The following is a 16,558-nucleotide window of genomic DNA, read 5'->3' as shown; positions in this document are numbered from 1 at the left end:
CTCCTTATTATATTTATGAAATAATAGAGTGTCACATAGATTAGAAGTCACCTTCGAAATTGATTCTAAATTAGATTTAAACCATAATTTCCATTCACGTTTATGTTCGAGTTTCAGTTTTTCCGGCTTGCTAAAAAACTGGGATTTCGGTGTATTTTAAAAGTTCTGACGAGAAAATTATTGAGAAGGGTAATTTGAAACGAAACTCTTTCTCTGGCCTCTCGAGAACCTTTCCCCCTTTAATCAGACGTTCCCAACGCATGAAAATCCATCCCGGTACGCAGTAACAAAGTACATAAAAGGCGACAAAAAAAAAAGAGAGACAAAATAAGAGTGTCGAAAATGTTCTGGAGTTTATTGATGATATTCCTAATGTATACATCGAAAAGGCGACTCGCGATGGAATAAATAATATAGGAAAAAATCAAAGTTGCGTTTAAAGAGTAATTCTCATCGATGAATAATTTGTTGTTTGTTTTACAGGTTCGAAGTTTGGCTATATTCCTCACTACGTAGACTTCTGCAGGCGAAAATTCTTTAAGAGGCGCGACGTTCAGTATAACTCGAGCACCGGCAAGTTCCATTGTCCAACGTGCAATAACGGTTACGGGAGACGAGACACGATGTTGGCGCATTATCGATACGAGTGTGGAAAAGCCCCGCGTTACAAATGTCCTTATTGTCCGATGTGCAGTAAGAAAACGTCAAACATATATCAGCACGTGAGAACGGTACATCCGAACGAGCCGGTCACTCTCGTTAGATTATATTAATTATTTCAAATATCAAATAATACGAATGACATTTTTTGAAAACCGTTGTAAACTCGATTCATTTGTAGATAAGACATTTTTCCATCAAATTATCTTTTTTCCATCACCACCACCACCACCACCACCATCATTTCTCCTACCGACCGTTGAATAAAAAGCCATAAAATGATAATAAATTAAACGTTTTTTCAAAGTTCCCTCATTTTTTGCAGACTCGATCCTATTGTATCTCCGGCTTTGGTTTCACTCGTGTAACAATCACTCACGATAAATCCTTCTTCTGTTCCATTGATTACAGAATTTTGGCGACAATTACAATTCTCGTCTCGACTCCGACCGAAGCTGACTCACAACGGGAAATCCGAACATCTTAATTTACCGAGCACCCAGAAATTTAGGTGCCCAAAGTGCGACAAGGTCTTCTCTCAGAATTACTCGATGTATCGACACTATAGATACGAGTGCGACACGATGCCGCGTTATCAGTGCCCTTATTGCTCTCACGTTAGCAAATGGACTCATGCTATCTACAATCACGTAAGAAAACTACATCCGGGCAACGAAGTTACCGTTAACCGACTGTACTGAGCGAAACTATTTATTATTTATAATAATATAATGTTGTTCAAGCTTCGAGCTAGCGAGGTCATTTAATTTTTTTCCTGTGTACGCTCTTACGATTGTAATAAAGAAAAAATACCTGTCCGGTCGGGTATTTTCTCAACAACAACGGCCATCCTTTTAATGCTGCTATCACTGGTTAATTTTCATGATAATATCTTTACTAGTTTCTTTTTCAATTTCAGGTAATCTTCCATTGAAATCTGTTCGTCTGCAAGAGGAGAACCCAAACAAATTTACTTAATATTTATTTGCACGTTCGTTTATTTAGGGTTCAACAATACAGGAAAACAATAAATATCCGTCTCTGCGAGATGGAATTTTCAATGGGGGATCGTTCATTTTCATTTTATTTGTTTCCTTTTTTTTAATTTTTTTTTTTTTTTTTTTTTTTTAATCGCATGCGGTGCTTTGTGTTAATGTTCATTACAACACCACCCGTACAATCGACATTTTCATTTCATGCGCATTTCTTCGTTCATTATTTTCCGTATCGGAAGGCCTCGAAACGACTATTTTCAACCCTCCAGGATTTTCGTTTACGTTTTGAGACCACGAGATTCGAGGTTGTTAAAGGAAGCAAAAGTGCTTCGTCACGTTATTCACGTTCAGATGTAAGATTCGTACCGACGGAATGTCCGCGCGATTCCAATACCGTACGAAATTTTTTGAAAAAATTATCAAGGAAAAAAAGAATGAATAAAAATAAGGAAAAGTGATGAAAGCACCGAACGAATTTTCATCAACGTTTTGTCATCTGTCTATGTTTTTTTTTTGACCACACGGATTCGAGGATTTCTGGCATTTGTTGTCTCTATCTGTCTAACTACGTTTGTACCTTTCTTTCCAGGTGGATACTCGAGTAACGCCGACGGATGGTTTCCATGCCCGCGATGTACTCACAGCTTTCTTTCGAAGGAAGGACTTTTACGACACTTCAGGTCCCATTGTAATGTTCACGAAACGCGTTTTCGATGTACCTACTGCGACTACGGCTCCAAGTACAGCTCGAACGTCTACAAACACGTCAGGCGGGTACACAAGCAGATGCCTTGTTTCAAACCGGATAGAATTTACCTTCATTAGGATTATTCGTGGTATGAATGCTATAAAAATAAGTGAAAACTTGCGATTTACATCGTTAAATATTCTCCCATCGATCTGCTATTCGAATGAATACGACACGGAAGATTATGGAAACATCGATAGAAGAAGTTACGACGATGGATCTTTCCACTTGTATATACAATCACATTTTTTTTTCTTTCTTTAATGCCAATAAAACAGAGTTTAAGAATATAATGTACGATCGAACGTGAAGAATTTTGCTGAGACTCCAGTCAGTCTTTTGAAATATATATACATGTATGTATATTTCAAATATATATATATATATATTTGTTAATAAAGAAGCTCACGTAGAAAAACGCAGGCACGTCTCTGGCTGTGATACGAACCACGAAGGCATAGTTTTGGCATTGATCTCGATTAAGTAAGATATTCTCTCGAAAGGAGAGAGAGAGAGAGCTCGTTGCTTGTCCTGTCCAATCTCGCTTATATTTTGTTTTCATACACAATACACGTTAATGTACGATATCGAAAGTTGGCAAAGATTCATATTCACCCGAATGTTTGTCTCTCGTCATGATCAACTAAATATTCGATGAAACTCGTTGATTTTCACCTTCCAATAAATTTACATTGCTTGTTCAGCGTTTAATCGAATCGAGCCATCAGCATACCGAAGATACTATTAAATATCGCCTCTGAAGAAAACAACGCTCCAAGATGTCTTATTCTTGAACGTTTTTGTACCGTTGAGAGAATAAAAAAATCAAAAATCCAAGCGAAACGCGTCCCTTTTCTCTGTTTCAACGAGTCATGAAATGAAACACTCGGAGAAAAAGGACGCGTCCAACTTTCGCCTCTTACTAACCGAGTCAATATTCGAATTTTCAGTTCTTTCGACTACCAATAAACAACAACAACAACAACAACAGCAACAACGTGTGCTACAACAATCGTCCGAAAGATCGAAGAAACAATTCTTCTGTCCACGCTGTAGTAGCGGATTTACCATGGAATCGAACATGATGACGCACTACCGTCATCTCTGTGGACGCGAGCCACGATTCGGATGCCCGTATTGCGACAAGAGGGACAAAAAATCGTACAACATTTATAGGCACGTGGCTCGATGGCATCCGGGCCTTAAGAATTACACCCTCAAGCTTCACTGAGTTGCTGCATGTAAGATGTGCTCGAACGTAGCAATAAATAAGGTTGCTCGAGATTTGTCATTTTTTTTACTACCGTCGTCTTCATTTGGACGAGCACCTTCATATCGGATTTTTATTTTAGAGTGTTTGTTTAGAGCAAAATTTCATCAAGTTTGTTTAAAATTTTGTGAATTCTCGTTGAGCAGCATCAAACTCAATCAATCTTGTCTATCATTATAAAGACATGTTCATGCCTCAAGGGAATTCGACTCTATATTTAGTATCTCGGCTTTGCGATGCTCGCCAACGACTCGGCGAGAAAATCCGTCACTTGGACTCGTGTGGTTCATGATAAATAATCGTGTTTTTTTTCCCCTCCCCCCATATGAAAAGTAGACGTGGTTTCGTCGAAAGAAACTTGTGGCTTCGTCGAAGGATTTCTTGCAATTAAACAAAAACGCATTCTATTTTATATTTTTCAGATTTATCCAGTTTTCATAATAATACGTTACCAATGCTAACGAGGATGGGAAGTGGCGGCGTCGCGGGAGAGATATTTGGCACGAGATACTCGTGTCCGAGATGCTCGAGCTCGTTCAGCAAACGCGCCAATATGCTGTCACACTACAGACACGAATGCGGCCAAGAGCCTAGGTTCCAATGTCCTTATTGTGTCAAGAAGGATCGAAAATCCTCGAACATGTACAGGCACATACGAAAGTATCACAACGGCTGCCGACTGCACGTCTTCAAGCTCCAATGATCTCGCTAACGAGCCACGAGTGTACAAATTGTACTGTGGTATGCGTGTGTGTTGCATGTATGTGAGTATGTTTGAACGATTTGTTGAATAAAGTGAGGGAAAAGTTTTCGATAATTTTTTCCAACTTTTCTTATTAATTAAGAGACAACAAAAAGTAATTATAGAGAAGAAGAAGGTCAGCCGTAAGAAGAGAACAAACAAATAAGACTCGTATTGACAGGCTCGAATTTTCTCTGTACTCGGCTTTTAGTCCTCCCCCCAACTCGTCTCTCGAAATAATGCGTTATCTTTTCTTTTCGTCGAAATTCACGCCGAAATAATACAGTTGCACTTTCCAAGCTGGTTTTGTCACCTCTCAAAGTTACAAACACGACGAGCAACAGAGTTTTATTCCTTCGTAACACCTCACGGTTAAATAATCGATATTTTTGTTCTCTTTTTTTCTTATCTTCATTTTTTCCCTTACTCTCTCTCTCTCTCTCTCTCCCCATGTCTATCTCCCCCCTCCCCCCTCCGTTTCTCCTGCTATCGTTTTTTTTAAAATCTTCATCTCTCTAAACTCCTCCCCCATTCGTTTGATTCTTCAATGTCATTGAGTACGTAATCAGTTGTACAAACGAGCGAGATTCTTCTTAATCTCGTCGTGTTTCCTGTCCTCAGGTCTTGGCCTTCCATACGTTATGGAATTAATGCGAGCGCACATGGACTATTCCGGTAGTGAAGTCAAACGAGAGGATGATCCTTTTTGGCAAACTGGAAGGATGGCGTATCATTGTCCGCGATGCAACTCCGGTTACACGTACAAGAAAACGCTCAAGACTCACATGAAGTACGATTGCGGCAAGGAGCCCAGATTTAAGTGTCCTTACTGCAACAAGAGGGACAAATGCTCCTCAAATATTTACAAACACGTTAGAATGAGACACGACGGACTTCCGGTTATCGTCCACAGAAACTATTGAAGAAAAAGTGTATGCGGAAACTGTTTCCTCTTCGAAATTTCTTTCGTTAAAAGAGCTGGTTTCATTCTCCCCTTCCGGCGGATAAATCACGTCAGCAATTTTTTGCGCGCCAACATGCGTTTCTCCGATAAGACAACTGAAAAACATTGGAAAAAAAAAAAAAAAAAAAACATACAATCTGCGATACTCGATAAAGTGGTTTTAATAAAGATGAAATAACGTGACGTAACAATAGTTTTAGTATCTCTGTCGTATATGAGTTTGTGCATACTTGGGTTTGTTTGGCGGCTCAAGAATTTTCTCCTTTTTTCTTTTGTATCCAAGAATCTATATGCATTTGAGATAATAAGTTGCGTCGAGTCTGTCGAGTTCCCGCACGGAAACGGATGCTAATAGGAAGAGCAAATCACTTGTAATCTTTTTTCAAAATGGATCCAATGCAATGTGATTCGATTGTTCGTGTTTATCGTAAAGGTTATACTCGCTCTTTCATTACCCCATTTCCAGTCCGGATTCGGCGCATCGAACAATTGTTTTTTTTTTTTTTTTTTTACCAATTCGTTATTTTCGTTTGAATATCATCGTAATTATCAGACACAATGATTTATCCGGGATTTATTAACATCGTGATCGTTGCTTTCAGCCGTACATTCGTCCGATTGGTCGGCGGACGTCATTACGAACTACATCTGTCCAAAATGCAACGCTGGCTTCCGAAGAATGTGGGACCTGATACGACACAGATGCGGACAAACTCCGAGATACGCTTGTCCCTATTGTCACAAGAAAGACAATTCGTCTTCAAACGTTTATAGGCACATTAGAAGATGGCACCCTAAACTTCCCGTTGGCGTTAACAAAATGTTTTAAACAGCTTTTAACTGTATCCAATAAAACTTTCACCGCCCCATCGATATCGCACGATTTTTCATCGACAATCACGCATTATCCACTTGAAGCCCCTCCCTATTTACCATAGCCAGGCTCAATTACCAACATTTTTCCAAATAAATTTTTTCCATAGACGCCAATCGGTCGGTAAGAGGCTCACAGAATTTCCACTTGCATACCAAAGTATTCGTGTATGTTTTCTCTTCCTCGTGTTTTCGCAGATTGAAATCGCCTCGGATTCTAATTTTCTTTACAAATAACCAAATTTTCATATTTGGTTAGCAACGATTTTGTATGTGCAAGCACATACGAAGTTCTACTGGTTTGTGGAAGGGGAAAAAAAAATGTTATAAAAAACGGGCCCCCGAAAACCGTATTTGAATAACGTTGGGTGATTCCGCAGTCGTTATTCTAACTTCTCCTCTTGAGAATTATGTCAAGTTTTTTTTTTGTTTACCTCTGATAATTGTGACAATTTCTCTGAAACATATTGATTGCATTGTTCCAGAAACGTGGTACGAAAGTCCCCAGGAGGAAAATCATCGTTATAATGGAAATTTGATGGGAGCGGAGTTCGGATCTGGAAATGGACCACTGAATTACGGGTGTCCCCATTGCAATTACCGTGCAAGCTGGTCATCGAATATTTATAGACACATAAGAAGGAGACATCCGGGATTGCAGGAAAAAGTTGTAAAGATAACGTGCAAAAGATTAATTTTAGCGTGAATAAATAAAATTCTCGTGTTCGGAAATGGGACGATTCCTTGTCTTGTGGCTCCCATTCGATACGAAATTTATTATTTTTCTTTCACATAAATTTTCAGGTCTATGTACATTATTACTCGCGGGGTACATGAAAAATAAAAAAAAAAAAAACATTGAATCCGAATTGAATAAACAACTGACGAAAAAATGTGCTCGCTGTTTTAGGAAAGCGAGGGCGAATGTTCTATGCAACAGCGTCACACCAGTGGGACTCGTTGTCTACGATCCATGACGATCAACGCGACGAAACGAAAAAGTTTGAGTGCGTCAGTTGTTCCCGGCGTTACAGCCAGAAGAAGGGTCTCGTTCAACACATGAGATACTACTGCGGGAAACCACCTGGTTTCGCGTGTCCCTATTGCGATTATCGCTCGTACAGCTCCTCGAACACTTATACACATGTTAGAAAAATGCATCCTGCCTACAAACTCGATATTGTTAGACTTTTTGAAAGTCAAATTACCGAATAAGGAATTATATAGCCGAATGGAGCTTCACCATTCCTCAACGATCGAGGGGAGGATATAATTTTATTATAAAAGTGCGAAAACCCATGTTCCGTTGAGATCTCGGTGATGATAATTAGGATTGAACTTGACGGTGTTGAGATACGCGAGTCGGTTCGTCAAGTTCTTCAAAAGCTCATTGGATCATTTTATTTTCATGCAAATAAAGTGCTGCGAATGGCATTATGAAAATGCTAGTTGGCTATCGGCTGACGTAAGATTTCTTCTTGTGTTCGAAGCTCCGAAATTTTTGGTTATTATTATTTTTTCTCGCAACAATACTCCGAAATATTATTCACATTTTAGAATTTTTTAAAAATCTTTGTATTTGGTTTTGGACGATTTTGTCCTCGGAGTCAGTATTTTCTCGGTATGTCGCCTCGTTTTCTTCATGTTTACAGTGCCAGATGGTACTTTTAGTCGTCGTATCGTTTGTGAATTATCGACAATTAATGGAAAATTGGTGCGCCATCGTCTCGGATTATCGTTTTCTGGCTTTAATGAAAATCGATGATCATTGTTACAGGTCGTCGGCGGATTCGTCGAGCGAGGTGGGGACGGAAAGATCCTTTCGTTGGAAAATACATTGATCATGGGTGCGGTCCGAAACAGTATGAGTGTCTGCAGTGTTCTCGGCGTTGCACCCACAAGAAAGGCATAATCGAGCACATACGTTACGTTTGTGGCAAACCGCCGAGTTTTGGGTGTCCTTATTGCCCTCATCGCACTTATAACTCGTCAAATATGTATGCGCACGTGAAATCAATGCACAAAGGTCGTCAGCCAGGCTCCATTAGACTTGTCGAGCACGCTTCCACGAGATGAACCGTTTTCCGGAGGCCCTCGGATAACATTTTTGTTCTAGTTCACAATATTAATTTATTATTTAATAAAAACAGAAATCGAACCTCGATCTTTTCACCGGAGACAAAACATACAACGAAACTTTTTGAAAAATGTACTTATCCTAACGATTCATTTTTTTCCCTCCTCAATATTTTTTTTTCTTATCTGTATACGACGCCCCAACCATGTTTTGTGTTGTTCGTTTCTTCTATCGTTTCTCCTCTTTTATATGGATTGACCAAACCAATTGATGCACTTTTTTTTTGTTCCAGGTGGCCACTACAAGGACTTCACGTCCGACGTCCATGGTAATCAAATTCGTTTTAGACGTGACCACGGAGGGTACCAGTGCCTCGCGTGCTATCGTCGCTACTCTAGGAAGGCTCGTATCATCGAACATCTTCGATACGTCTGCGGACAGCAAAGAAATTTTGCATGTCCGTATTGCAAGTATCGTAATTTTCTCGGTTACGAAGTTGCTCGTCATATCAGGAGGCAGCACTCGAGAAAACCGGTTGAAGTCTTGTGTTGCAAGCCCGCTTAGAACATTATCGTTGTCGTTTCAATCATTCTGTGGGTTTTTTTTCTCTTTCAAGTTATTTTGAAGATTATTCGAATAACGTCGACGACGGTAACTCGACGCATAATCGTTCAATCACCGTTAATATTTCCTTCATCCATTAACGTCGTTTATTGTCCCATAATGCGTACACAAACAATCATTTGTATAGTCTGTTTTTTCTCCAGTTTTCGAGTCACGTTTAGTTTCGTTGTTATCCTAATGTATCTGTAAAAATCTGTAAAAATTTATCATTGAAAAATACATTCAGAAGATTCTCTCGGTATAGTCGTTATTTCGAGCTGCGACCCAGTTCTTTGAGTGTGTTAGACTCGGGATTCAGTCCTGAATTTAAGTTGTCGGGACGATCGTCGATGGTGGGATACTCGAAATCCTTAAGGATATATTATGTAAATATTGTTTCCAGATTTACAGCTGTAGGGCTCCCTTGTAGCGATCAGAACAATTTAATTTTCAGAAAATCAGCCGAAATTCGCGAATCGAAAATTAATTTAAAAAAAAAAACATAATGGAATTGCAGTTTTTCAGTTTATTATCGATTTAAACGTCGTTTATATTCGGTGGTGCGCACGTAATTGTCCGATGTAATTGTTTTAGGTATTGGCGAATTGTGGACTTACAAGTCGGAGAGAGAGAGAGAGAGAGGCCGCCTCGGAGTTCGTTTGTATCGCTGTCTGTCACGTTTCAAGTGTCTACTGCTTATGCCAATCGCGTTATAAACAGACATGTCAGACACGTGCATCCTGAAAATTGAGCACAAAAATTCACGCGTGTTCCAACAGTGTTTATTTCTCAATGAAGTAAACTTATGTATCATTTTACAAACGCCAGCCCAGTTACAACTGTTTCACAAGATGAAAAAATAAAGTTGATAAAATTTGTCATCGCTGTGCACATTTACGCGTACTTTTATTCATGAAAGTATACGTTTTTAATGATAAAATAAAAATAAAAAACGAGTACTCGTTAACTAAACGAATAAATTATTCGTGCGATTTATTGATTGAGTAAATTATTGTTTCAGGCAAATTCAGCGATACTTTATCTTCGTCTCAAGAGACAGCGGAAAATTGGATAACCGCTGAATACGTCGAACGCAAATTTGGAGCCAAGAAATTTGAGTGCTTGCAGTGTTGTCATCGCTTTACCATGAAGCGCAATGTCATACATCATATAAAAAATTATTGCGGTCGACCACCGCGCTTCTCTTGTTCATACTGCGACTATCGTTCCGTCTATAAAAACTCGATTCTCGTACACATAAGACGAAAACATAGGAGAGCGCAATTAAAAGTTATCAAGCTGTATTAATGTTAATTCAAGTTTCATCACATTGATTACTTGGATTGATTTTCAGTGTTTCTAAGCTTTTACAGGATCATTATCATTATTCAATTCGTTGCCATTTTCATTTGCATCGAAGGTTTTTTTACTCTCCGTCAGTCCTTGATTTTTCAATTTTCCATAACGTTTGATAAGCAAGTATGGAAATAATCTGTGATTATCCACAATGAGAAAAGATCTTCTGTTTACGGATGATCTTCAATTTTTTACTTACAGTCAATAGAAATTGTTAGCAGTTTGTGTTAATATTTAATGTTAATAAATATCGTTCTGGTGATTATTAATACATCCAAACCACACACGATCGCATACCATGCTTCGTTCCCCATGTTTACTCGAAGAATTCGTAGCTTTTATTTGCGAGTTGATGAAATTTTATTGATTTGCTGAATGTAATTGCGATAAGTTGCATGATTTTATTGTCACGAAGTTGGCAGGGCGGTGAACGACTTTTAATAATAGTTTCATGACAGGTTTTTTTTTCTTTTTGATGTTGAGAAAAAGAAAAAGAAAAAACACTTGGAATTGTAATTATTTTATACGTATCCTCTTAGTTTGACTTGACGGATTTATAACTACAGTAATTTAATGTCTCGAGGGGAGCTGAGAGGATTTAAAATAATTACCGTGAGTCCTCTCCGAGGCAGTCGATGAAAAAGAAAAAAACGAGAAAAAGTAGGGGGAAAAAAGAGTTAAACGCGAGGATGAACGTAAATGTCTAGCAATTTTATGAAGATAATAAAGCTTACGAAAGAAAATTCATCGGCTCTGTTGCAGGTCATCAGCGTATCGAGATCCATCACGTTCCTGCGAGCGGAAGAGGCTCGATCGCTGGGATGTATCGATCGCACGACAATAGCCGGAAGAAATTCGAGTGTTTGGGGTGCTCCCGGCGTTTCACCCAGAAGACAACGATAGTGGATCACGTGAGATATTATTGCGGAAAACCACCGGGTTACGCTTGCTCTTATTGTCATTTTCGAGCGATGTACTCCTCCAGTGTATACACACACATGAGGAAATCACATTGGGGTTGTGAACCCAAAGTAATTAGGCTGTTCGAGAAGGAAAGAGTTTAATAGACTGACCATCATCATTCCATGAAAAAATGATTATGATCGTTGATATTTTGTGTACGCCTTATCCTCAATCGTTTATTATATTATTTCGATCGATTCTCATTCGTTGAACGAAAAGCTGAAGAATCCTGGAATTCCCGAAATCCTAATTTTTCATCGAGGACCTCAGACGGATTCGAGTCTTTTTTCCAGTAATTTCGAACTCGACTGACTTTCTTCCTCATATTCGATGTTTCAGATCCCCTCGACTTGAAGTTCCTCGTACCAGTCGATGGACTCAATCAATCCGCCGAAGGAATGTACTTTCTTCATCAAGGTGGTCGTAAGAGATACGAATGCCTCGGTTGCTGTCGACGTTTCAGCCAAAGGACCACCATCGTCGATCACGTTCGATATTTTTGCGGACGTGCCCCCGGTTACGCATGTCCTTACTGCGATCAATTAGCCACGTGCTCTTCCAATATTTACAAACACGTCAGACGCCAACATCCTCATAAAGAGGCCAGAGCGGTTCGCCTCTTCGTCAAATAACCTGGATTTCTTCTTTCTTCGATAAACTTGCACTATTACAACAATCGACAACAGCCAGTCTTTCACTTGCTAGTCAAATTTCAAGCATCTTTACCGAACCTTAGTTAGGAAACTGAGATACTATTCTAGTTACAGTTTCATCGGCGTGCAAGGTGTGCCGAACAATTGCCAATTTGCTATCCCAGCTTCGCGATGGACTTGATCATTGTACGGTCCATTTTTATAATCTTTAGGTGAGAGCCAACGATCTTTTCGTTTCAACAATATTCCTTCCGGTCAATTATGTTTTTAAATCCATTAGTCGAACAATGAAATTCATCATGAATAATAATAAAATCTTTTTTTTTTTGTAAGATTGAAAATATGAAGATTTGGAGAAAAGAAACGACGTTTTTCGATATCCCCTCTCCTCATTTGTTTCATCAAAGTTTTATTTCGCATATCGTGACATGAACTCGAGAATTAGAATTTCGGTGGTGTCGAAAAATTCGAGTGTGAAAAGTGTTTCCGTCGATTTAAAAAAAAAAAACGACCATTTTTAAATGCGCTCCTCAAATCTGCGCCGTCACGCGATCGGGCTCGATATCCCGCCGAATCAAGTGGAGATTAAATGATGAATGTCGTCGCCACTTTTATACCTCAATAGAATTATATCCGTTTTTAAAGGATCCCCCCCCGTCGTTCCCCTTTTCAACAGTTTCCAATTGCTGGTGAAAATATATTGGATAAATCTCTGATTGGGGTATACCGATGCGAGAGAATTTTAACGTGTGATTTATCAACTTTTTGCATCCGTCGTCTGTAGTTTCTGACTATATTATGTCGCATTATTTTTCTTATTAGAGGCATTTCGCGAGAGTATCGCTCATGTAAATCTCGAATCTTGTTGTTTCAGATACGCTCGTCGACAAGTACTTCGGTTCGGACATTGACAACGACTCGTCTTCGACCGGGTCAAATCCTTTCCAACAACGTGACAAAAAAAGATTTCAGTGCACCAAGTGCTTTCATCGTTTTACCCAAAAAATAACGTGCGTTCGACACATGCGTTATATTTGCGGCAAACCACCGGGTTACGGGTGTCCTTATTGCAATCACGTTGCTACCTGCTCCTCGAATATGTACAGACACGTTAGAATGAGGCACAAAGGTCACGAGGTCAAAGTCATCAAATTCTTTCCCGATTAATTATTATCGGTCCAAGTACTCTTTTTATTATTGTTTCCTATTCGTCACTTTTATTTTCGCAATGCGCGAATATAGCATTTAACGATTTAGATCCAGTGATAAAATCTAAGGAGTTGAATCATCGAGGAGAGTAATATATAACATTCGGATGGTAGAAACGATCCTTTCCGAAGAACCGATCACTTTATTGTAAAAAAAAAAACCTATTTTCACGATGAAATCGCCTGTCGTTTTCGTTCTGATTTGGGGCATATGAATCAATTGATTCATAATAATTATTACAATTACAGTTTCGATGTCACAGAGAATAATATATTTGAAGCTTGTGCAATAAAAAATTTGTGCAAAAAATCAGAAATCGTATGGAATCATGAAAATTGTTGTTTCCATCTTCGACCGTCGACTCACGGCGGTGGTGAGATTTCGGATGATGCTTATACTTGTGAAAATGCATGGTGATGAAAAAAACAAGGTGGTCCCTGCAGTCACCGCGAACGATGTGGAAACTCTTGAATTAGCAAGATTCTTTGGTTTTATCGTAAAAATGTACCTTCCATTAAAATTTTGAATGAAAAAAATGTTACTTGACGTATCCTTCTCTCTCTCTCTCTCTCTCTCTTGTCTTCATGTAATATATATTAACGTTGAATTATTATTATTATTGAATGAATCACGAGAAATTAGTTACGCCGAGCACCATGTGTTATATGAATGCCACAATGTGTCGTTAATACTAATGCGAGGAATTTTTGAAATTTCAGAAAATCGAAATAGCGGGCCGAGAAAAGCTCGAAGATCGACGGTAAAACACTACTATTGTCCACGGTGCAATCGTGGCTTCACCCTCAAACGGAATCTGAATCGTCACTTGACTTACGACTGTGGAATGGCACCTCGATACAAATGTCCTTACTGTGATAAACTTTCAAAATTTACTCAATGTATTTATGCCCATGTATCGAAGCATCATGCTGGTTTGAAACGCCTCGTTCAACGTCTCTATTGAAATAATAAACATACCACTGATGACCGCATTTACAATTTCGAATTAGTTCGAATTACGACACGAACTTGTGAACGGAGAGATGAAAATAAAAACTCTCTCTCAACACGATCGACATCGAGAGGATCGTTGTGACGAAATATTGTTGTCGTCAGCATTAGGATCGAAATATGTTTGAGTGATGAAATTTGTGTAGTATAGTGGACAGACGGAATGTAATGATGAGCTTCTATTCGATCGCGGAATGTCGTATTGCGACTCGTCTGCCGTACGTTTGCAGCGATAATGTTAACCAAACGTTCTGTCTCTCTCTTATTTTTTCAGTACATCGTCATCATCGTAGAGGCGTCGCTTTTCGTCATCAAAAGAAATACTTTTGTCTACGATGCGAACGGAGTTACGTCAACGGGAAAGATCTCAAGAGACACGAAAAATACGAGTGCGGGAGAACTCCGCGATTCCAATGTCCGTATTGTCATCACAGAGCGAAATATCGATCGACCATTTACAGCCACGTTAGATCCCGACATCCGCAAATGGACGTTGCTACGTTGGATCTTGATTCCGTATTGCCGCCCGATTGCACCCTCACCAATTGAATCTCCCGCTTTTTTTTCTCGACAATTCCCGAGAATTTACGAAAAAACGGGATAAACCAGACAGCACCTTCGGGGTATCATCGATCAACGATGTATAGTGTAGATTTTGCTTGCCGTCTCATTGTTCTCACACGTGACAGAATGCTTATAATTAAATCTCGATAATCAGAGTTACCACACGCTCGTCGTTGAAACGATGAAATTTGTGTTTCGCACCTCTCGCTCGTATTATCGAGTGACTTCATTTTAAAAATCACATCTCCGCACTTGAAAATACTGAAATCCACTAATTTTCGTAAACTTCTCAAAACAATTCTCATTGTTTCAGTATTGAAGCTCATGCTTGTAATTTTATGATTTCAGAAATCTTCGATAATGTGTGGTTCCACGATATGCCCAATTTGAGGGTCAAGAAGAGAGTTCGACAATGGGGAACTTGCTCTCATACCACTCGAGGAAATTTCACCTGTAATAATTGCGGCAAAACGTACAAATGGTACCGCGGGCTTCACAGGCATTTGCAATACGAGTGCGGCAAACAACCACGTTTCAGTTGTCCTTATTGTTCTTACATAAAGAAACACAGATCACAAGTTTATTCCCACATCAAGTCCCATCATCCTTCCAATGCTATTTATGCTTTGGACACCCAGCAACAGCAATCGGTGTGATTATCTTCTGTGGAGATCGGAGTGTGTGTTGGAGGAGAATAAAAAAAATGAGCCAATTTATTTCGCTCCACCGAGTGAAAAGTATGCTGTACAATCGCTTTTTTTCTTTAATCTTTTCTTTTATCTCGACATTTTTACCTCTTGCCTATCCATTCCTTCTTACCTAATCCAAGAGTTTATACTTTTTTCGATTCGGTATAGTTATTTTTTCAATTTACCCGTTCAAGTATCACGTTTGCAGAGTCCAAGCGGCTAAAAGCGGTGCTGCTTGTTGTATATTACAAGACCGATTTGTTACCGATTCATTTTCTTTTCTTTTCAATACTATTTCTTGCAATACTTTTCGATGATATATATATTTTTTTTTACAAACAAATCGTGACACGTTGATGTATTCGAAAAAATATTATTTTAACTAGGATCGGAGGTTTGGTGATTGACTGTTTTGTCGCTGACAATAAAACTTGAAATTTATTTCAATACATCAAATATTTTGAGGTGTTTTGTCTGAAATTAATGCTAAACGATAATGAAAATTTTTTATTCTTCACGAAGGAATAATATGCGAGAACAAAAAATGTCAAATTAATTTTATTGCTCAACTTTTGCAGAGTTCATCGATTGCGGACCATCGAGTCGTATGGACTTTCGAATTCCTGCTAGAAAGAGATCACGTCGCCGAAAATCAGAGAGATCTACGAACGAGGAAAAATTTGACTGCGGAATTTGTGGAAAAAGCTACAAACGGTTTCACGCTTTGGATCGGCATTTGGAGGATGAATGTGGTAAAGAGCCTCGCTTCAAGTGCCCATATTGTAATTATGCTGGGAAGCTAAGATCTTATGTTCATTCGCACATTAAGTTTATGCATAGAAATAACGAAATTTATGCTGTCGACACACAATAGCGAATTCGATATTTATCAAGCTCTTGAAAAATTGTTCACCCAAACGTCAAATTATCGTCATTAAAGAGAAAAAATATTCATCGTAATAATTACTGTATTCCGGTTTCAATGTGAAATCGATATGTTTCCAGGAGCATTTATTTTGCATTTCTTATTATCTTGACAATTATTTACTACCTCCGTTTTTCATTGGCAGATAATGTTTTACGAGCCCAAACTACTTTGCATAGTGAAATTTGATGAAAAAGAACCGAGCTCCTCCCAACTCGGAATCTCGTCTGGATGTTGGATTATGACAATTAATCTT

General features: G+C 38.8%; 1 protein-coding gene across 39 annotated transcripts in view; it reads left to right on the top strand.

Annotated features, from left to right (window-relative positions):
- lola (longitudinals lacking) overlaps nt 1-16,558 on the top strand; it is a 133,505-nt gene that overhangs the window by 34,257 nt on the left and 82,690 nt on the right. The window contains exons 7-8 of one of the 39 annotated variants that reach the window (XM_043428488.1): nt 11,051-11,199; nt 11,591-11,709. The exons of 28 other annotated variants lie outside the window; for them this stretch is intronic. In XM_043428488.1, the coding sequence (XP_043284423.1) occupies nt 11,051-11,199; nt 11,591-11,605 (164 nt within the window). In that variant the 3' untranslated portion in view covers nt 11,606-11,709. Of the gene's footprint in view, nt 1-2,244; nt 2,426-3,353; nt 3,471-5,036; nt 5,793-6,737; nt 6,985-8,029; nt 8,449-8,621; nt 9,193-11,050; nt 11,455-11,590; nt 11,710-13,832; nt 14,106-15,036; nt 15,834-15,955; nt 16,160-16,558 lie in introns of those variants that run through there. 10 more of the 39 variants (XM_043428486.1, XM_043428442.1, XM_043428439.1 and 7 more) reach the window with 10 other exon arrangements.

Source organism: Venturia canescens, chromosome 9 (assembly GCF_019457755.1).
Source record: "Venturia canescens isolate UGA chromosome 9, ASM1945775v1, whole genome shotgun sequence".
Taxonomy (NCBI): Eukaryota; Metazoa; Arthropoda; class Insecta; order Hymenoptera; family Ichneumonidae; genus Venturia; species Venturia canescens.
Note: the sequence above shows the minus strand (reverse complement) of the source record. Positions and strands in the feature narration are given on the sequence as shown.